At 43.2% G+C, this 22936-nt stretch overlaps 2 protein-coding genes across 2 annotated transcripts; both read left to right on the top strand.

Annotated features, from left to right (window-relative positions):
- Positions 1 to 6029: 6029 nt before the first annotated feature.
- LOC145426082 (uncharacterized) lies at positions 6030 to 8401 on the top strand. The gene is made up of 5 exons (XM_080299626.1): positions 6030 to 6591; positions 6806 to 7014; positions 7242 to 7362; positions 7503 to 7686; positions 7762 to 8401. The coding sequence occupies exons 1-5, from the start codon at positions 6103 to 6105 to the stop codon at positions 7821 to 7823; spliced, it is 1065 nt and encodes a 354-aa protein (XP_080155752.1). The 5' UTR covers positions 6030 to 6102; the 3' UTR covers positions 7824 to 8401.
- A 12883-nt stretch (positions 8402 to 21284) lies between these two features.
- On the top strand, positions 21285 to 22526 carry LOC145423273 (uncharacterized protein F54H12.2-like). The gene has a single exon (XM_080295550.1). The coding sequence runs from the start codon at positions 21285 to 21287 to the stop codon at positions 22524 to 22526; it is 1242 nt and encodes a 413-aa protein (XP_080151676.1).
- The last annotated feature ends 410 nt before the right edge of the window (positions 22527 to 22936 follow it).

The raw sequence follows: 22936 nt of genomic DNA on the forward strand, positions 1-22936 counted from the left end.
TGACTCATGTTTTTTAATAGATGACTTAAAACACTAAACTCTAATTTCTGTGGTTATTTTAAGTTTACAGAATATAACATGTGGTAAGACGACGAGTTTTACTTCTCATGTTATGTGTATCTATTTATCATGTATGCTACTTTGCTCTGTGGACTGTAAAATGTTTCATTGTGTTCATGAAATAAACCAGACTTTCACTGTCTGCATCTTTTACTGTTTTTCTGTTTTTGTTCACTCCAAGTTTGACAAAACCTACAGATATCCAGAGTTAACTCGCTAACAATGTGGAGCAGTCTCAGTGTATTTAGCTGCTTTTTCCCTGAACACAACCAACTGAGAGAAACGCCTGTGGTCCTCACTTTGGTCATTTTGAACGCTGAAGGAGATTTGTTCAATAGACACCTTATACTAGTGTTTCCTGCACTTAATCCATCACTACTATGTTCTATATAAATCCAGATTCCTTTTATAGTTTGCAGTGAAATTTGTTAAACCGTTGCTTAATGGGACAGAAGTACAAGTCGCTCTTTACTAACACATTTGTAGATGAGTTTAATGCTGAACAACACAGCTAGCAGTCTCACACACTCTTTAGGTTTTTCAAGTTATGTGTGTGTGTAAGGGTTTAGTCTATCAAACCTTACCCTTTTCTCCCCAGTATCACAAGAGTATGACTCCCAAAGTACGGCTCAGTAAACAACCTATGATTCTAAAGACAGAACAGAAAGATACAGTTGGAAGATGAATGATTGCGTTTTTATGATGTGTAGTAAAACGACCCCCTCTTCTTCTTCTCTGTGTTGTTCTTGTGTGTTGTTCTTGTGTGTGTGTGTGTGTGTGTGTGTGTGTGTGTGTGTGTGTGTGTGTGTGTGTGTGTGTGTGTAAAAATAACAACGTCACTCAGAGCAACGGGTTTTTCCCTTTTCTACATCTGTATGTTTTCTGAAAACAGGAAGCAGTTAGTAGCTGAATAAGTTCATCATCACAAAAGTTATTAGGTGAAAAGTCACGTAGACATGTAGATTGCTTAGTGATCAATAAAAAGCACATTTCATGAAGCTGATCACATTATATAAAAACAATTTTCCTTTGACATTTTCCTTTTGTTATATTTCTTTAAGAGTTCAAAATGTGTTAATTATATAAATAAAATGTAATTTTCTCTGTAGCACTTCATGGATTTCATAAGCAACACACCTTAGTTGCTCTGTGGATTCTTTTAAAAAGCAGTTAAAACAAGCCTTTTGTTGATCTACGTATTTTATATTCTTTACATTATTTACATTTGATCTTTTACATTGTGTATAATGTCTATTGATTGTATTGTTTATTTTAATATTTGTGTACAGCGCTTTGTGACTGCCTGGGTCCGTTCTTCGTACCTCGCTAAGTAAGTTAGCTGGATTTGATTGTTGACGATTTCGCGTGATCCTGGATCGTTCGGTTCTCCGAAGCTCATCCGGGACTTGCTGTCATAGCAACAGATCCGTAAGCGTAAACCTGCTCGGGAGCAGGCTTACTTTATGTAAACAGGATTAGATCGCGGCCACTCAGGTATGTCCGCTTCATTTATACGAAAGTAACAGCGATATTTTACCACTGTTTTTCCATAAATAAATAACATCAATGTGTTGTGTTCTGTAATGTTTATATCATATTGCACCACTAGAGGGTGGTGTCGCAAAATAAGAAAAAAGCGGAACCGGAAGGGATTTAAGAAAAGAGAGAATACAGTTAGGTGGCTAGCTGATAACTGATACGTGTCACTGCTATCTCTTCGATGTTGGTCTGTGCTGAATTCATTAAAGAGCACTGTTCTTCATGAGGACTGATTATTACCGGCCGCTACTACACAATGTAACTAAAGATAATGCAGTATTTGATTCTTTTATTGATTTCATACAGATACATACAGGTCATTTCCTAAAAAAAGGGAAATGTACTATTAATCATTCTATTTCATGTATTTGATTATTTCAGATGTAATTCATATTTTAGAGTAGTAATAGTAAATTACTTCGTGTAATCAAGATGAGAGACCATGGCTATAAAAGCGAAGGTGGATTTGGGAAGTCTGTCGCAGCCATGTCCTGTCCGTATACGCGAGCAACCTATTGTGGAAGGTGCAAGATTGATAAGGAGAGTTTTCAGAATTCAGCGTATATTGCGGGATAGACAGGATCCTTTAGCTCAGCGCGACAGTGTGCTCATAGAGAGATATCGATTTTCCCGTGAGGGTATTATTTACTTAACCAACTTGTTGACGAGGGGGTGCAGGACCACCACCTGTCTTTTCTTGCTCTGCCCTTTTCTTGGTTGCTGTTATAAACAAACAGATTATTTCAGGGTCTCTTTTCAAGAGACGAAAAGCAATATAAGTGATAAATATTACCATTCTGTAGAATATTCTTATATTTCACTTTTACTTGTTCCCATGTTCTAGTGGGTCCTGTTGTGGCTCTAATGTGAAAGAGGATATAATGTAATATAATATGATATAATGTAATATAATAAATTTACCCTACTGCCTACTGGTGTTGGCCAGAGGGGCCGATGGCGCGATATGGCAGCCTGGCTTCTGTCAGTCTGCCCCAGGGCAGCTGTGGCTACAACCGTAGCTGCCTCCACCAGTGTGTGAATGTGAGAGTGAATGAATAGTGGTATTGTAAAGCGCTTTGGGTGCCTTGAAAAGCGCTATAGAAATCCACTCCATTATTATTGTTATTATTAAATTACTTACGAGTTTAATTTGTCAGCAACTTTCTGCCAGCCCTCTCTCCTTGCTTTTGCAGCCTTTGCAGTGTTCCCTTGCGTTTTAATTAAACTCTGAAACTCCTGAAATCCCTCAATCAAGAGTTCTTGCTCTGCTGCCGAAAAATACTGAGCGCGCTCCTTCGACATTTTCGCCGACCAATCAAAGGGTTGCCGATCAATGTTTCTACTATCGATGCGTAGCCCCTGTTAAGCCACCCAGTGATCTCACATTACTTCATCCAGCTATACTAATCATCAACAACAGGTGTGTTCGGAGAACCGGAATAGCGAGCTCAAAGTTGGCGCGATGATTTGATCTTGGATGTGTCATTTGATCTTGGATGTAGTAAGCGAGGTACGAAGAACGGACCCCCTGTCTGTGAAAAGCGCTTGATAAATAAACTTTACTTACTTACTTTAGTTGTTCACACAAAACATAAAGGTAAAAAAAAAACAATATATACTGTGTTATCTTCATTTTAGATTTCAAAAAGTATTTGCGGCTCCCAGTGTTTTCTTTTGCGTTGAAACCGGGTCCAAGTGGCTCTTTGGGTGTTAAAGGTTGCAGACCCCTGCCCTAGACTGAGGTTGCATTAAGAGCATCTGGTTAGAAGATCTTAGTGCTTTTATAGGATTATACAAATGAAGAAGTTCTGTTAAATAACTAGGGGCAGTGTTATTTAAGATTTTATAAGTGAGTGAAAGAATTTTAAAATCAATGCGAAATTTCACAGGAAGCCAGTGTAAGTTAGCTAAAACTGGAGTAATATGATCATGCATTCTGGCACCCGATAAAAGGCGTGCAGCAGCGTTCTGTACTAATTGCAAACGGTAAAGAGAGGAGTGAGGGAGGCCTAAATAGAGGGAGTTACAATAGTCCAGTCTAGAGGTAATGAATGCATGAATAAGCTTTTCCAGGTCCTTGGGGGAGAGGAAAGGCTTAGCTTTAGAAATTTGATGTAGCTGATAGAAGCTAGATTTAACCACAGTACACTGTAAACCCCAACAGTCTACCTGAGTTATAAAGTTTGTGGATATAACAATTGAAATTCCTCACAAAGTTGAAACAACTTAAAACTTGTCTGTTCTGTTAACAATTCAAACAGTTATAACCTTTTTATTTCCTTTTTAGGAGGCGCCTGATATCAACGTGAAACGCACAGCAGTGCTTCGTGCCCTTCGTCTATACCTGCGGGAGTAGGACCCAGAATTCTTTAAGACATGTAATGTAAGTGTATTTTTGCATCACTTAAATTCTGCCAGTGAGATAAAATGCCATGGATTTTTTAAAATACAATTTAATACCCTAGCAGCTACCAAATTGTACAAGCAAAATACCCTCTCTTTACAAAACCCTCACACACACAACATGTCTCCTGCCACACCAGAGGAGACAAGACTTTAGACCATGTGTATTCCAACCTGGCTGGAGCCTACAAAGCCACACCCCTCCCCCACATTGGACAATCGGACCATCTCTCCCTGTTCCTCACACCTAGGTATTCACCACTCATCCAACGTGTGAAACCTGCTGTGAGGACAATTAAAGTGTGGCCAGAGGGGACAGACGCAGTGCTCCAGGACAGATTTAAAAACACAGACTGGAATATGTTCACCCACACAGACCTGGACCAGTACGTCTCATCTGTACTGGATTACATCTCTGAAACCACAGATTGTGTCACCACCCAGAAACGGATCACCATGTACCCCTACCAGAAGCCTTGGATGAACCGCGATGTTCGTCTCCTCCTGAAGGCCCGCAACACTGCCTTTAGGTCAGGAGATGCACACGCCTACAGTACAGCCAGGGCTAATCTAAAGAAGGGCATCAAAAAAGCCAAACACCATTACAAAAAGAAGGTAGAATAACACTTCTCCAACTCCAACCCCCGACGCATGTGGCAAGGACTCCAGACCATCACAGACTACAGGACCACCAAACCCTCCCCTGCATCCTCTGATGTCTCCTTCCTCAACGAGTTCAACAACTTTTATGCTCGTTTTGAGCGAGGGAACCCCACAACCACAACCAAAGCAGACGTGACGCCAGACCACCAACCTCTGACTCTCTCCCCCACCGATGTAGGAGCGGTGCTGAGCAGGATCAATGTCCACAAGGCTGCAGGTCCTGATGGCATCCCCGGGCGTGTTCTCAGAGCGTGTTCTGGGGAGCTTGCAGGAGTGCTCACAGACATATTCAACCTGTCCTTGGCCCACGCTGTGGTACCAGCCTGCTTCAAATCCACCTCCATCGTCCCGATACCCAAAAACTCCAACCCATCTAGCCTCAATGACTACCGCCCAGTAGCACTCACCCCCATCATCACTAAGTGCTTAGAGCAGCTGGTCCTAGCACACTTCAAATCCTGTCTCCCCCCCACCCTGGACCCCCACCAATTCGCATACCGCCAGAACAGGAGCACAGAGGATGCAGTCTCCATCGCACTGCACTCTGTCCTCTCACACCTGGACAACAACAACACCTACGCCAGAATGCTGTTTATAGACTTCAGTTCAGCATTCAATCCACCCCTCACAACTCATCAGGAAACTGACAGACTGACTAAAACCGGGACTCTCCACCATTTGACCATAGGACTGAAGAAGCTTCTCGGATGAGAGGTGAAACATCTTCAAGCAACTTAAAGAAGTCCAGACGCTTTTCTTTCCAAGCTCCTTAGGCTGCTCATGATAGGTTGACTAATTCTGCTGAGAACGAGGAAGGAGATGTTAAAAGACGCAGTTTAAAAAGATCATAATTTAGAAATATATTATGTAAAAATATACCAGGAACAGTCTAATCAGCCCATTATAGCATGTGATGGAGAATGTTAACAATCAGTAACATGTACATATCTGAGGTCTGACCCTCTGACTGTCTGTGTGGAGGGAGGAAGATGACTCACATGTGGACAGGTAAGGAGACGGGACTCAGTTTTCCAAGAAGTAACTATTCGGGTTGAACTGTCAAAGAGACACTACACCATGAAATAGATCATCACAACTGTGTGTGTGTGTGTGTGTGTGTGTGCGTGTGCGTGTTCAAAGAGTAAGTTTCATTTCCTAGTAAGCGCGTCATTAGTCACTGGGTGTGGTATGGAAAAAACACTGTGTGTGTGTGTGTGTGTGTGTGTGTGTGTGTGTGTGTGTGTGTGTGTGTGCGTGTGCGTGTTCAAAGAGTAAGTTTCATTTCCTAGTAAGCGCGTCATTAGTCACTGGGTGTGGTATGGAAAAAACGGTTGGCTGTCACAGAGAAGACCTTACTTCTCTTCACACCAGCTGACGGTGCGCTCGCCCTCTACACAGTACAGACCATTAATTTAGGTTTTTGATTTACATCTGATCATGCAGAGAACAAGAAACAGCCGTGGAATTCCTGAAGATTATTTAATAAGAGAGCATGCAAAGCTGAGTCATTTAAAAGAAGTAGCTCGAAGTACTCATTTATACTCTAAATACCTCTTCAAAGAAAACATCCCTGATTACCCTCAACCTGAGTTTCATGTGGCTCAACTGAAACATGACACACAGCGACGGGCACTACTTCGGATCTGGAAGGACGAAGGCTTCAAGGATCCTCGTGGAGGTTCCTCTGATCCTCAAAAACACTCCCTGGTGTGGTGGAGTCTGGCTGTGGGAACTGAGGAGATCCAGAAGGCTGAGGCGAGGCTCCTGAAGAGGACCTACCCAGACTGGACGGAGGAGCAGACAGCGAAGCAGAAGAGCTTCCTGTGGAAGTTTGCCACCTCTCCAGCCTTCAGTGAGAAGTCCATCTTTGGATCGTACCGCTTCACCTTCACAGTGCAGGAGGTGCTGGAGGCCTACTGCAAGCAGGTACTGACTGCATACTTTTAGAGTAATGTGTGTAGAGGGTGGGAGGGTTTCTTACAATTCATTTATCCATCATCTCAGACTGAAAGTAACATCAGGCTGAGAGAGTAAACGACCACAGAGACAAAGAAGAACATCCTGTGGCCACGAACAGGATCTGCCGTGTGTGTGTGTCAGTACACCAGTGTAACAGGTGTGTCTCTATTATTGTTGCCAGTTTTGCTCCGGAGCTCCGCCCATCATGAGGGTGTACAAAACCTCCCTGTACAAACAGGAAGTGGTACATGTTGTCCTGGTCCACAGCCCGGCCAATCAGGAGCTCTTCTCAGAGTATCCTTTGCTCCCTCATAATGACCCGAACGCTGTCTGCTCTTACAAAGATGGATGCTTCATCTGGAGACCGGAGGCCATGTGCGAGACACACAGGTAAGAATCACACGGGTAAAAATGTTAACCAAAGGTCACTGAAGGGCTGTTGGTTGAAATGTATTGAAAAAGCAACTAAATCAGTTTCACTCTCTCCAATGATTGGCTCCTTTGCTTCACTCTGGCTGTGAGCATCAGTGTGATGGACCTGTCACACTGCAGCAGGCTGAAGTCCTCTTTCAGCTGATTGGTTAAAATGCTGTGTGTGTCTCTGACCTTCCTCTCAGCTATGAGTTGATCCGAAAACCTGACGAAAACCAGATGTACACTCAGAGTCTATCTGGGCGTGATTGTGAGTTTTATGTTTGGGATAATGTCGCCATCGCCCTGTACGTGGAGCACGGACAGGTACTGTCACCTCCTCCTCACTCTGTACAGCAGGTGTCTTTGTGTGCTAAAGTGTAGTGTGTATTTCTGAGCGTTTGTTCATAACAAAGTTTTGTAGTTTCTCCTCATAAACGTCACTCGTCTTCTCTGCTCTCTGTCAGGTGCTGAACTTTGACTGTGACCTTCTGGGAGAGAAACTCACGTTCTGCAAAAAAATCGATGGGAATGTCCCATTTAAAATCCAATTTGATGACTTTAAAGGTGCTAAAGCCTTGGTGGAAGATTTGTGGCCTAACTCATGGTTCCAGCTGGAGGAGGAGCTTTCATTCAAGCAGGATTTCAAAGGTAATAAATCAATACATCTCTTATTTGTGAGCCTGCTCTGGCCCGTCTGACCACCTCTCTGTTTCTCTTCAACAGAAGAACCAAAGGCGGAACCAATGGAGGATGAGGAATCCCAGCAGTGTTACACCCCGGCCTAGGCAACCGGGGTGCAACGTAGAAAAACAAAGATAAGGAAAATAAAACCACGAAGGCTCTCCACCAAAATCCCAAAACGAAAATATCCCATGACGAAAGTATTAACAAACCCATTCACAACTATTTACAACAGACTATTTATTTACAACAAAACACCAAACTATTTACAACACGGGGGAGCTCGCGACCATGACACACTGAAACACAGGGTTTAAATACATAGAGGGAGCAATCAGGAAATGGACCACAGGAGGGAAACACAGCTGGGGCAAATTAGAACTGACGAGACAGGGAAAATGTAAACTGAACACACTAAGATAACACAGACTTTCAAAGTAAAGCAGGAAATACATAAGTCATGCAAAAACAAAACACTGACACACCGAAACGTAACAGCAGTGAGACGACTCCTGTGGTTTACTTTTATGAAAACCAAACACGGAGCTTCATATTCGCGTGCTCTCAGCCTGCAGCTCTGAATCTGATGTGCCCCCATGCTGTTAGCGAGGGGGGCAGGGTTTAAATGCACGCTGTCTGTGTTAACGTGGAAGATGGAGAATAAAGTTGTTTTGAATCTGAATGAATCTGTGTGTCTGTGTGTAACACCAGCTGCATCCACTGACCGTGTAATCGTGGTGTTATAGTGGTACACATGGTTGTAGAGTCAGGAGCACAGCGTTTGACTTTCCTCTGAAACACACGTTCACCATCGATCAGGATTGTTGATTTATTGAGAAAAGTTACTAAAAGTTTGCAGAGCTGAAAATGATTGGATGAGTTTTTTAATCTGAAACTAAAAGTCTCAGATTTTCAGTTTGTGAAGAAAAAGAAAAGAAGAAAACAGAAACATTTGGCTTGTATAAAGAAGCCTCTGTGTGACCGTGACGTCTCCACGAGCCAGCAGAGTGTGTGTGTGTGGGGGGGGGGGCATGTATCAAGGGGGCGCTTCACACAGGCTTGTTTACATACTGTTCGTGGTGAATCGTCACATGACAGCATGTTTCCATCGGCTGTTATCGTCCTGTTTACAGACTATAAAGAGTTCATATCGCAGGCGTGTTTGGCCACGCCCACAGGCGGAGCTGACACAGTAAGTTTCCTTAATAAATCCATTATTCTAGGTGGGGTCTGAATAGAATCTGAGCTGTCAGAGAGGAGAAATCACTAATGCTGAGAGTGAACTCAACGTCTGACAAGGACAATTTTCTTTTTTCTTCATTGTTGAACTAAATCGTCCTCTGTCTGATCATGCAGACACAAATAGAATATGAAGTAAAAACTATAAAAAGTAAGCATTTGAGGCTGAATGACCTGAAACAGGAAGCCCAGGATTCCTATTTGTACAAGAAATATCTGCACAAAGAAGACATCCCTGCATATCCCCGACCGGCGCTTCATGTGTCTTGTCTGAAACACGACACAAACCGACAGGGTTTATGCGGGATCAGGGCTGACGAAGGCTTCAAGGCTCCTCAAAGTAGCTCAACTCAACTCTCCCTGGTGTGGTGGAGTCTGGCCGTGAGGCCCGAGGAGATCCAGTCGGCTGAGACGAGGCTCCTGGATGAGATCTACCCAAAGCGGACGGAGGAGCAGGCCGCGAAGCAGGAGAACTTCCTGTGGAAGTTCGCCTCCTCTCCAGCCTTTAGTGAGAAGTCCAGGTATGGCTCATACTGCTTCACCTTCCCCGTGGAGGAGGTGCTGACCGCCTACAGCGAGCAGGTAATGACTAACACTTAATGTTTACAACTATCCTTTGACGCACCGCTCCTCTAAAACAGCAATAATGATAATTATTAGGTTATCTACATTGTTATGTAAATAACAAAATAACTTAAAGCACAAAAATGGGGAAACGTAGTCCGAAGTCTTTATATTAAGGCCATCAGTCAAACAATATTGTTTGCTCTGGGTTTAAACAGCGCGTTGTGTGTGACATCTTCTTTTGCGCATGCGGGCCGCTTTGAGCGTTCACAGTAGAGCGCGTTTGCAGTCGCATTTTATTTGTAGTGTGAACGAGCAGACAAAAAAATTTGATTCGATCAAAAAATCGGAATTGAGCATTAACACCTGCAGTGTGAACGTAGCCTAATGTAGTATACCACCACAGCCACCTAAACCAACCCAGAGCTCTATGAGACAGTTTGCAGAAGTCTGTGACCCAGCAAGACATAACTCAGCTGATAAAGACATGGCAAACATGACTGCACTTGATTTCCAATTATTTTCAGTTGCGGACGATAAAGGATTCAGAAAGTTTATTCATGCACTGAATATTATGTAATTCCAAACAGGAAAACACTCCCAAAAAATCATCCAGGCCTATATGACAGAGAATGTGCATCTTCTTTTTGTTTTGCATATTTTAATTTATATTTTATTGTGTTGTGGTTTGCAATGTTTGGTTTTGTTTCAATTTAAATTTGTTTAAAAGGAAAAAGCTGAAAATTAAAATCGTTAAATGTTGAAATGTAAATAGTTGGTTTTTGATTTTATAATTTATTTTTTACATTTTATGTGGAGTGAATAAATAAAAGCACATCAGTAATTCATTTTGTCCATAATTTTATATTGTTGTTGATAATAAATTAATTAAAGCAATAAAACGGGGTGATGCTTCCACTTTTTCATGTCCAGTTTTGCTCCGGAGATCCGCCCATCATGAGGGTGTTCAAGACAAATCTGTTCAAACAGGAAGTGGAGTACGCTGTGCTGGTCCACAGCCCAGCCAATCAGGAGCTCTTCTCAGAGTATCCTTTGTTTCTGTATGATGACCCGAACGCAGTCTGCACTTACAGAGACGGACATTTCGTCTGGAGACCAGAGGCCATGTGTGAGACACACAGGTAAGAATCACACAGGTAAAAATGTTAATGGACTCTCATGAAGTATGTTCACAGCTGTGCACCTCAGAATCAGCTGACCTTTACCAGTAATGGGGACAGGCCATACATTTGATTTTTTGTTGTTATTGTTTTATTTTGTCAGCATTTTTGGTCTCAAACTTCATAAGTCCAGCAGATGTCCACATGAAGATTTCACAGCTGAAAAACATATTTAAATCTAACCAGCTGTGAGCATCAGTACGATGACACATCACTGTCTGAATAATCCTCAGTAGTTTATTGTCTGTGACGTAGAGGAGCAGAGCTCGGCGTCTGATGTGTGATGTCATAAAGTGCATCCTGGGTAAACCTTGAGGCTCAACATATGGAATAGCTGGCTGATCAGGAAAGGTTGAAGCAGTGTGAGCTGGGCCCCCTGGTGCCCCGCAGTAATAACAGAAAATAGTTTGAAGTGACTCACAAGTATGTACAGTTTATTTATTTAAATAAAAGCTGAATTCAAACGGGTACCAGGCAGGGCCATGCAGAGAGGTTTAAAGTAGTGATGTTCGATTCGTGAACGAATCGTTCAATACTCGAGAATCACTTTACTGACTCGTGAATCATGATTCACAAGCCCAACTGACTCACTGACTCATCCCTGTTGCTGTTAGCAAACTAATTCCATTAGTAGAAATATATCTAGCTTATAATTAAAATTGTGGGGGGACAACAGCCAGTTTCGTAACAAAAGCATTTCTGCTCTGAACTGGAAGAAAAAACCCTGAGTAGAAGCTCACATCAAGAAAATAGCAAGAAAATCGCGCTGCTAACATGCTAACAACACATTTGAGCTACTCACCCCCTGCTTCCTGTGCTGAATCGTAAGCATAAGCGAATCACTCAGGACTCGCTCACCCCCTCCCTCCTGTGCTGAATCATAGAGCGAACGAATCACTCACTCACTCACTCACTCACTAACCCCCTCCCTCCTGTGCTGAATCAAAGAGCGAATGAATCACTCAGGACTCACTAACCTCCTCCCTCCTGTGCTGAATCAAAGAGCGAACGAATCACTCAGGACTCACTAACCCCCTCCCTCCTGTGCTGAATCAAAGAGCGAACGAATCACTCAGGACTCACTCACCCCCTCCCTCCTGTGCTGAATCATAGAGCGAGCGAACGAATCACTCACTCACCCCCTCCCTCCTGGGTCACAGCTTCTTCTTCTTCTTGGTTGGTAACCAATGTTAAGGCGCATTACCGCCCCCTGGCTCACAGCGCAGTGGACATTTAGATGAGAAAATATATATTTGACACACTTAAGGAAAATACTAATAAAATACAAATAAACAAAATAAATGTTTATTAAGCAATTTTGATAGGAAATTGCTTAATTTTAGAAATGTTTTTGCTCTTTTTTCTCTATAAAATAGTTTTTTGTTTTTTTTTTAATCATTCATCTTAGCAGTGGGATTTACATGAAAAGGGAAACAAATTAAGTTTGAGTGAAAATGTAAAATTTTGGCACTCTCTGGTCAACTGACTCAGTGAATCAAATGACTCAAAAAACCTGATTCACTTTGGTGAGTGACTCATTAACACTCGATTCAGTAAAAAGAATCAAATTTACCATCACTAGTTTAAAGGGGCGGGTGCTCAAAGTTAAAAAGGGGCACATTGAACCAGGCTGAATAACAACAACACACATTCATCAAGAATCTAATATGGGATCGCATCATACTATATCACTGTTCTGAGGTGGCGACAAGGCAAAGCAAACGTAGCCGATGTTTTACCTGATGGGTACAATGTTGCTGTTGAGGGGTTGCTGTGGATAGTGCTGCTGATAGTGCAGCACTGTGCTGATCTGAGACTGTAGACATTAAAAAGTCCATAGGAGAGATGGTAGCTGATTAAACAAGTGTCATGAGATAATAACAAAATGCAAAGATTGGTGACAGCGCTTGGAACCATAAGGCAACAAACAACTGTGAGAAATAATTTAGGCTCTGCCTGTGAATCACTCTTTGCTTCTCTTCTTCCTTCCATCCCATCATTTCATATATCACTCTCCACTTGCTGTCTATCTGAGAACAAGGCACAACTTGCTATTGCAATCAACTATAATCTAATTATCCACACCTAACAACTCTTGCACTTAATCTATAATAAAATGATGACAGAAAAATGTTATAGCACTGCCTTTAGTAGCCTCACACAGCTCCTGCTGTTTCCTCCTCATGTCCTTACCAGCCATGTCTGGACAATGTTATATCATGAGTAATAATTTTTAAAAAATCCATATAATAATAATAATAATAACTTTATTTATAAAGCGCTTTCAAACAAAGTGCTGTACAACTATTTAAAACTAAAAAGATAAAAAAATAAAATAAAAGCGATACATAGCAATACAGGTAAAAGACACAATACAAGTTAAAAACAGTAAAAATTTAAAAACTAAAAGCCATAGAATTAAGACTTGTAAGATAAGGTGAACAAATGTGTCTTCAGCTTAGTTTTAAAAACCTCCACAGAGCATGCCTGCCTAACATCTTGAGGGAGGTTGTTCCACAGAAACGGGGCACGAAAAGAAAAAGCACGCTCTCCAATTGTCTTTTTTCTGGCTCTAGGAACCTTTAGAAGGCCAGAGTCCTGAGATCGGAGAGCACGGGATGGAACGTAAAGATGTAAAAGGTCGGAGAGGTATGAAGGTGCCAGTCCGTTTAAAGCCTTGTAGGTGAGCAGCAGGACCTTAAAATCTGCTCGAACCTGACAAGGTAGCCAATGAAGAGAGTTCAGTACAGGGCTAATGTGCTCAAATTTCCCAGTTCTTGTTAAAATGCGAGCAGCTGCATTTTGCACCATCTGTAGACCTCTAAAACTTTTCTTTGGTAGCCCAGAAAGAAGAGCATCACAATAATCAATACGTGAGGACACAAATGCATGGACAAGAACCTCTGCAGTGTCGCTTGACAAAACTTGTCTGATTCTGGCGATGTTCCTCAAATGATAAAAGGCGGTCTTTGTTATCTCTTTTACATGAGACTCGAAAGAGAGCACCACGTCAAACCACACGCCCAAGTTTTTTACCTTGTCCCTACAATTTATGACACTGTCATCAATTCTCAAGATGGAATTTTGGGACAAGTGCTGAAATTTGTACATAAAACACACACATGCACGCACACACAGTGACATTTTAGACCTTCTTCAGAATACTGTATATACTATGGGCATCACGGTGCTGATCCAGAATCCTTACATTATTATTTATTACTAGAGCTACAATAATAAAGCAATGAGGAGGGGGAAGTAATAAATATGAAATAATGTATTTATGATGATTCCATTTGTTTCACTATCCACTCTGTGCAGGGGCAAAGTTTATTACATTTTTAAACTGTAGAGATACAAAAATTTTACTGCTGTAAAATCCAAATTTTGTCTTATTTAAAATATAAATCTAATATAATCTGCTTCTTAATGTATGTTCTTTAAAATACAGCGTGTGTTTTTTTAAATATTATAATAATGCATAATTATATGGACATGCATATTAGATCGTTTTTAGTGAAATATAATCCCTCCAGAAAGGCAGGAAAAGCCCGGAAACTTACTTTAAAACTAAATATGTTTCTAAATACTTTAAAACTAAATATGTTCCCTAAAACGGTGACAGAGCTACAGACCCATGACAGCCTTACACAGGTAGCCAGCAGCTGTGACCAGCACTACTTGTGCAGTTAATACAAGGACAGGTAATGTTTGTCGCGCTGTTGCACACACAGCACGCTCGTTTGTTTCAGTTCGTCAGTTGCAACAAGACAGCTTACCAACGTGTACGTAATAAGCCAATACTCCTGTGTGCTATACACTACAGTGTACGCTGTACACCTACTTACTGGTTTTGTCGCATCAGTCTGTGTCTCTGAGTTAACTTGTGTTTCTCCTACAGCTCCAGACTGCAAAAAATGCGCGTGCTCTTTGTGAGCTCGTTCCCGGCTCGTAACCAGCGCGTTCTGCCGTCAAGAGCGATCAAGCCAGATCCTTTTATTTAGCAAAACTGTGATTATATATTATTGTTGAGGGGCACAGACAGGAATCCGCACGCCTACACACATAAAAAATAAATAAATAAATAAATTTCTTTTTTAAAGTTGCCTCAACAAAAGGGCACCCATCAGGAAAGGGGCGGGTGCTCAAGCCCCTCCAGCCCCCCCCCCCCTCTGCACGTGCCTGGTACCAGGTGATTCATTTGTCATTATCTGGCCTAAATTCACTGCTTGATTAGAGCAAAGATTTAATGTTTAAAGCAGTGTGGGATTTTGTGGACGGATATCTCTATGCAATAGTAGTATAACCCCACCTCTCGCCGTATGACAGCTGGGATAGGCTCCAGCGACCCTGATGAGGATAAGTGGACAGAGCATGGGTGGATATGTAAAGCAGTATTAAAAACGAATGATAAAACTAATAACCTCTTAAAACATTCATTTAAATACTTGTTTTGACAAATTAGAAAAATCTGATGAAAATGAACGACTTCATTAACAAATTGTTAATTTTCCGTGACTGCTGTTGTTGCTCGTGACGGTTTTAGTGTTGCAGGCTTTAATAAACTGAATGACTGTCTCTCTCTGACCTTCCTCTCAGTTATGCGTTGATCCAAAGACCTGATGAAAACCAGATGACCGTTCGGCCCTGGAGTAGTCGGCCTCCATTTTATGTTTGGGATCATGTCGCACTTGCTCTGCATGTGGAAAACGGACAGGTACCCTCCTCTTCTTCCTCACTCTTCAGAGACACCTGAAACATTTTAGAAGAGGAACTGAGTTTTATTTTGCTTGTTTCATATCCTATAACTGCTGTCAGCTCCCCACTGAGATGCATTATCACCCCATCAAGAGAATCTGAAGCTTGTCTGCACTCTAAAAACTATTGTTTAAGCTCAACAAAAAAAATTAACGCAAGAGTTTCCATTACTCTTTTTGATTACGATAACTTATGTTGAAATTAGATTGAACCAACAAACTATATTGAGTTAGGGGAATTAACTTTTCCTCCATAATCAAAGGTGAGAGAGTTAATCCCATACAGCTTATGACAAAATTTGATCCGAAGTGATTGATGGCCCTAATCACGACCTTTTGACCTCCCGCCCCTCCCCTCCGTGGGAAACCCCCAGCGTGACGAATCGTATCCGGAGAAAGGGGGGTGGGAAACCCCCCGCGTGACGAATTATATCCTGAGAAAGGGGGGCGGACCCCGGAAGCGCGCCATCTGTTGCTAACCGTGTCGAATTGCATCCTGAAAAAGGAGGGGTGAACCCCCGGAAGAGCGCCATCTGTTGATGTGAAAAAAAAAGTTTTTAGTGGGAGGGACTGCAGCGAGGGAGGAGAATAAAAACCAGAGAGAGGAGTCCCGTCACAATTTCAAAGTCTCTCACACACACACACAAGATGGATTCTTTCCTTCTGCAGCCCTCCAGCGGTCCTGTTTACTTGGACGGTGAAGAAATCTGCTCTCCCGCAGAACCCTCGAGCATGGGCGGCAGCAGCAGCGAGTGGGCCTCGTCGATTATCAGCGATACGCCCGTCTCTGTCTACAGTACCAGACCCGAAGCAACCGACACTCCGCGGAAAGAAGGAAGAAGTAAGAGTGTCTTCATGTTCCGCAGCCAAATTCCAGCACCGAGAAACTTGCGAGGAGAATGGACTCTGCCTGCTGAGGGTTGTGGAAAGTGGGGCTACATATTCAAATATGAATCGGGGGAGCTCTGGTTTTATCAGTTGAACGAAGGAGAAAGCTTGACGGAATCGAGCAGCATTGTGAAGCTGACTCCCAATGACTGGGCCGTGCTGAAGCTGCTGGTTGCGATGGCTATCGGAGAGGCAAATGAGGATTTTCCCATTCCTGAAGAGGAAGATGTTGCCGCTAAAAGACCCCGGAGAGAGGTAGATTCTCCTCCCCCTCCTCCTCCTTCTCCTTCCGGCTTCGGTGATGAAGAAGAGCATGATGAAAAAGATCCTCCTTCCCCTCCTTCTGTCTCGTCTGATGAAAAAGAGGATACTGCTGCTGAGAATGATGAGGATAAAGAAAAGACCCCCTCTGTAGAGGATGTTTCCTCCCCTGATGAATCAGCTGATGATGATGATGATGATGATGATGATCATCCTCTCGACACAGTTACAGAAGAAGAAGAAGAAGAAGAAGATGAGACCCTGGCCGAAAAACTTCCAGAAGAAGAGCCCCCAGCTCCAGAAATAAAAGAGGAGAAAGCAGCTCCTGAGAATAAAGAAAACATTCCCCCGTCTCCAGAAAAAGCTACGGAAGAAGAAATAGAAGCTATTCCCCCTCCCCCGCCGCGGAACGGAGGCATACGCTTCAACGATGAGCAGCAAGACTAAAACAATCTTGTCAACCGTCTGGTCTTCAGGAACCACGGCCACAGGGAGATGGAGAATGAGAGCAAGTCTGCGTTCGACTGACGAGTCTGATGCCCCTGACATTTTTGTCATGGAAAAATTCAACCCCGACTGCGGATTATTTCGCAGCATGATGGTTATACCAGCCAAAGAGTGGGTCGTAAGAATGCTGCAAGTGAGGAAGGATATTACAATTCTTTTTCAAACTTGCCGCTGCTGGAGGGATGCCGTAGGAGTAAGGAAATGTCTCAGCTTCTGAAAATCCCCGCCCCTCCCGGACCACGCCCCCCTTCCTTCTGTTTTAAAAGTCCGATCAAAAAGCCTTTTTTAGCTCAGAGAGAGAGAGATGGACTCTGCACCCCTGCTTCGCGATGAGGAGACCTGCTCCACCGATTGTTTTTCTGACGAGGGCGAGGTGGTACCCGACACTCCCGGTTACTGGCCTCTGAAGCGCCTGAGGCGGCAGCAGCATACCGACGAGATGGACGGCTGGGCGTCTTCTTTATTCATCGACACTGTGAAAACGGCTGTCTATCATCTGGTCAACTTGGTGATAAACAAGCACCGCACCGACGAATGTAATGGATGTAAGATAGACCATCCTAGCCAGAGACAACACGAGTGCCTGCAAATTCTGGAGGATGATTTTTATTCCGACAATTATTATAACATCAGAAAGAAACTGCTCACTCCTCGCTTTGTCCCTTCCATTCAACGTTTGTTGATTGCTCGAAACATCAAAACTGAGGATGTTAAAGTCGGGATGGTTGCGGAGACCTTGCTTCATGAGCTGAAATCGGTGAGGAAAGTCTTTGACGCCATCACAGACGCTTATGACAATTTGGTGGGGCAAGATGTGGTTAAAATCGGGGAACTCCGTTTGGTTACGGAGTTTTACAAAGGTTGCTGATTCTTTTCCTGCATGCTTCCTATATTTAACCTTGTTTTTTAAACCATGTATTCTGTTTCTTTTTTAAAAAAAAAAAAAAAAAAAATCCTACCTCATTTTTAATCGTGTATTCTGTTTTTTTTTAAAATCCTACCTCATTTTTTAATCGTGTATGCTTTAAAAAAAAAGTATCCTGTTTGTTTGTAACCTTTTAACATGTTTACCTCATGTTTTTAAAAAAAAGAAAAAACAGTTTTTGTAACCGTTTGACTCTATAACTGTGTTTTATCTCAGGGTTTTGAATAAAAGTGTATTCTGTTTCTTTTTAAAAAACAAAACAAAAAAAAACCTAACTCGTTTTTTAATTCTGCTTTATTTTAATCATGTATTCTGTTTCTTTTTAAAAAACGAAAAACTACCTCGTTTTTTTAATCGTGTATGCTTTTAAAAAAAAAAAAAAGTATCCTGTTTGTAACCTTTTAACATGTTTACCTCATGTTTTTAAAAAAAGAAAAAATAGTTTTTGTAACCGTTTGACTCTATAACTGTGTTTTATCTCAGGGTTTTGAATAAAAATGTATTCCTGTTTTTTTCGCATGTTAAACCTTCTGGTTTTGAATTTTAAAAAAAAGAGTTTTTGTATTCTATAACTGTGTTTTATCTCAGGGTTTTGAATAAAAGTGTATTCCTGTTTTTTGTAACTTACTTGTATTCTATAAGTGTGTTTTATCTCAGGGTTTTTGAATAAAAATGTATCCCTGTTTTTTGCATGTTAAACCCTCTGGTTTTGAATAAAAAATATTTAAAAAGCATTCATCTCTGGTTTTTGAATATTGTATTCCTGTTTTCTGCACATTAAGCCCTCTGGTTTTTGAATAAAATAATAAAAGCCGACTCCTGCGACGTTATAACGCAGACGAGCTTTTTATCAGAAGACGAGATGGCCGAGAAAAGTGAGATGAAAAAAGTGTATTATGACCCGCATCACCCAGGTAGTTTCGGAGGAGTAAATAGACTCCGACGCGCTTTAGAAGATGAAACTGGTAAAAAAGTTGATATCCGCAAGGTGCAGAATTTTTTATCCGAGCAGGACGCCTATACTCTGCACAAGCCGGCGCGAGTAAGATTTAAGAGAAATAGAGTGTTTGTGACCAAACCCCTGAAGCAGCTTCAGGCCGACCTGTGCGACATGAGACAGCTGTCTGAATACAACGACGGATTCAATTATTTATTAACCGTCATAGACGTATTTTCAAAAAAGGCTTACGCCCGCCCCCTGAAAAAGAAGACGGGTTCTGAAGTGACTGAAGCTTTCGAATCTGTGTTGAGAGAGAGTGAAATACCGGAAAATTTACAGACCGATGCGGGAAAAGAGTTTTTCAACAAGAGTTTTCAAGCTCTGATGAAAAATCACAGTATCTCCCATTTTGCTACCGCCAGCGATCTAAAGGCCTCGGTGGTGGAGAGATTTAACCGCACTCTGAAAACGAGGATGTGGAGATATTTCACCGCGCGCAATACCAGACGCTATCTGGAGGTGTTGCCCGACCTGTTAGAAGGATATAACCGCAGTTATCACAGCAGCATTAAAATGGCACCTGCCGAGGTGCGCCCCGAGAACGCGGATCAGGTGTTTCGCAACTTGTATGGAAACACACCCGCCCGTCCTAAAATAAAGTTGAAATTTAAGAAGGCGGATCTGGTGAGGATATCCAAATTGAGAGGAGTATTTGATAAAAAATACGAACAGAGTTTCACGGACGAAATCTTTACTGTGATCAGGGTCCTTCACCGATCACCACCCGTGTATAAATTACAAGATTATGATGGGGACCCCATTGATGGGTCGTTTTATGAGCCCGAGCTGCAGAAAGTGAAACTGACCGAGGACAAAGCGTTTCATGTGGAGAAGATTTTAAAGCGGCGCACAGTCAGAGGGGAAAAACAGGTTTTTGTCAAGTGGAAAAACTGGCCGGATAAATTCAACAGCTGGGTGAAAGCCTCGGAAGTGGTAGGCGTATAAAAAAAGAGACCCCTCGCATCATTCGGCTCATTTTTTAAAATTCATCATGCAGTCCGAAGGGTTTTACGTGACCCTGCCTTCCAACGCCAGCAAGGGTTTATTTAAAGATAACGCCAGCGGCTGCTACACGGTGGATCTGGCCAAACCCCTCGAGCTGACCGGAGAATGGAGCGTGGGCTTATGCGAATTCATTTACCCACGCACATGGTACAATCTATCGCCGGACGCCTCCTACTTGGAGCTGATGCGGACGACGGAGGAAGATCAGCCCCTGGTGATTTTAAAATTCGGCAGGGGAGGTCATTACGGACGCGTTAAAGATCTATTGGATCACCTGGTGCCGGCGATCCAAAAGTACGACCCGTCCTTCGAGGCTTCATTCAACAACATCACCAAGCGTCTGGATATCAAAGGAGTCGGGAGCCATAAAATAAAGGTCTTCCCTCCTCTGGCTTACATGCTAGGATTGAAAACGAACGAGTGGTGGACTCTGTCAAAGCGCTCTACTCCGTATCCGTGCGATATGAACGCGGGCGTATATAACCTGTTTCTCTACACCGACATCGTTCAGTACCAGCCGGTCGGTGACAGTTACTCACCGTTGCTCAGCGTCCTTAACGTGAAAGGCGATTACGGAGACGTGATCAGCATCAGACATAATACGGTCCATTACTTACGCGTTTCTAAAAAATACATTAAAACCATACGCGTAGAAATTAAAACGGACCGCGACAGATTCGTGGATTTTGTTTACGGGAAAACGATAGTCAAGCTGCACTTTAAACCGGCTTGACAATGGCTGCGCGACTTCCGCAGGACCCTCACCGTTTTGTGAGGTATTATGAGGGGCAGGTGGGAGGTTCCCTTCCGGGTTTTTACGGAGCGCCCGTGATGTACGGCAGAGGGATAGGATCCATCTTCTCCAGACTGTTTCGTTTCGTGTCTCCTCTCTTCAAATCCGGGTTCGCCGTAGCTAAACCTCACCTGAAAACGGCCGCAACCAATATCGCTACAGACGCTGTGAAAAGAGTGATGGGTAAGCTGACAGAGCCTCGCCAGGAGGGGGCGGGGGGTATGATGGTCCTCTCCCGCAGGAAGAGGAAACGCCCTCCGGGCGAGCGGATTAAAAATAAAAGCGTCGGAGTAAAAAGTAAATCAGTTAAGGCTGGCAGCGGGAAGAGAAGGAAGCCCCAGAGGAGCTCTGACATATTTTAGAAGAAAATAAATAAAAAATGTCTCTCTTACACAAGAAATCTGCCGAATGCACCCTTGCCGAACTGGATCTATTTTCGGCTCCCATGACCCAGCTATCCATAGAGGATAAAAAATATCAAGAATGTCAGCCCCTCTCTGCTTTGAACGACAACTCACCCATTGAATTTTTCATCCCCGGAGACGGGGAAAAGTATCTCGATCTGAACGACACCATGCTCCATCTGAGAGTGAAAATTACGGAAAGGGACGGGAGCAACATCCCACCCGACGCGGGGGTAGCCCTCATCAATTATCCTCTCAACACAATTTTCAGTCAGTGCGACGTTATTCTGGGGGATCGATTGATTTCGCAGTCCAGTGCCACCCATCCTTACAGGGCCATGATCGAGACGCTGCTCAACTTTTCAGAAGACACTCTAAAGAGTCAATTCAGCGCCGGTCTGTTTTACAAAGACACTGCCGGAGACATGGATTCTATAGTTATAAGCAACGGGCCGAACAGAGGGATAAAACAGAGAGCCGTTTTCACGGCCGAGTCGCGAGAAGTGGACCTGCTGGGTCCCCTCCACGCAGATATTTTCTTCTGCGAGAGGCTCCTGCTGAACTCTGTGGATTTGAGAATTAAATTGATACGCAACAGCGATGCCTTCAGTCTGATGGGAACTCGGGATTCGCAGTTTGCTCTGAAAATAACTTCGGCCTCTCTGTTTGTTAAAAAGGTCACTGTCTCGCCGGCCGTCAGGCTGGGGCACGCCGCGGCCCTGATGAAAGGAAACGCCCTCTATCCTCTTTCGCGCGTTTCTGTGAAAACCTACTCCATCCCTGAAAATTCCAGGATCTGCAACCAAGAGAATCTCTTTCTGGGAGCCATGCCCAAATACGTGGTCCTAGGCATGGTTCATCACGACGCCTTCACCGGGAGGAGGGATCTGTCGCCTTTCAACTTTAGACACAACGATGTAGAGTATCTGGCGTTGTGTCAGGACGGCAGGCAGGTGCCCGCCAAAGCTTTCCAGCCACAGTTTGACCGCGGAAATTCGGTCAGGGAGTTTTATCACATGTTTTCCGCCACGGGGAGACACCTCAAAGATTTACCTCTGAGCATCGATCGCCGGGAATTTAATGAAGGGTACGCCCTTTTTGCCTTTAATCTGGAACCCAGCGAGGATGCTGACGCCCTGTCTCCCGTCTCCAACGGGAATTTGAGGCTGGAGATGAGATTCAGAGTTCCTCTACCTCAGACCACAACTCTCATAGTGTACGCTTGCTACGACTCAATTCTGGAGATTGACTCTAAAAGACAGGTGCTGGTGGATTATTACTAAAATATACACACACATGGATAACCTTCAGCTGGAGCACATTCTACATCGCGCCTTGGGAGACGTTTTCTGCGGGGTTTGGGCCTCGGACCAGCTGGCCTTTTTGAGGCGCGACTTTAAACCCCCCGCCTACTTTATAGTAAACACTCACCCCTTGCACTTGAGGGGAGAACACTGGCTGGCTCTGACTCTGGAAAAGGACGGCTCCTCCACTTTTTTTGACTCTTACGGATTCCCTCCCGACTTTGCTCACTATCCCTCGGTCATCTCAGAGTTTCTGGAAGGCCGTTCTGACAAAATACTCTATCACGATCGTCAACTTCAGCACCCTATGTCTGTCGTTTGCGGGCAACATTGCATTTTTTATCTATGTCACAAGGCTCAGGGGTTATCCGTCGGTAAAATACTTTCTC

The sequence above is a fragment of the Astatotilapia calliptera genome, chromosome 3, assembly GCF_964374335.1.
Source record: "Astatotilapia calliptera chromosome 3, fAstCal68.1, whole genome shotgun sequence".
Classification (NCBI taxonomy): Eukaryota; Metazoa; Chordata; class Actinopteri; order Cichliformes; family Cichlidae; genus Astatotilapia; species Astatotilapia calliptera.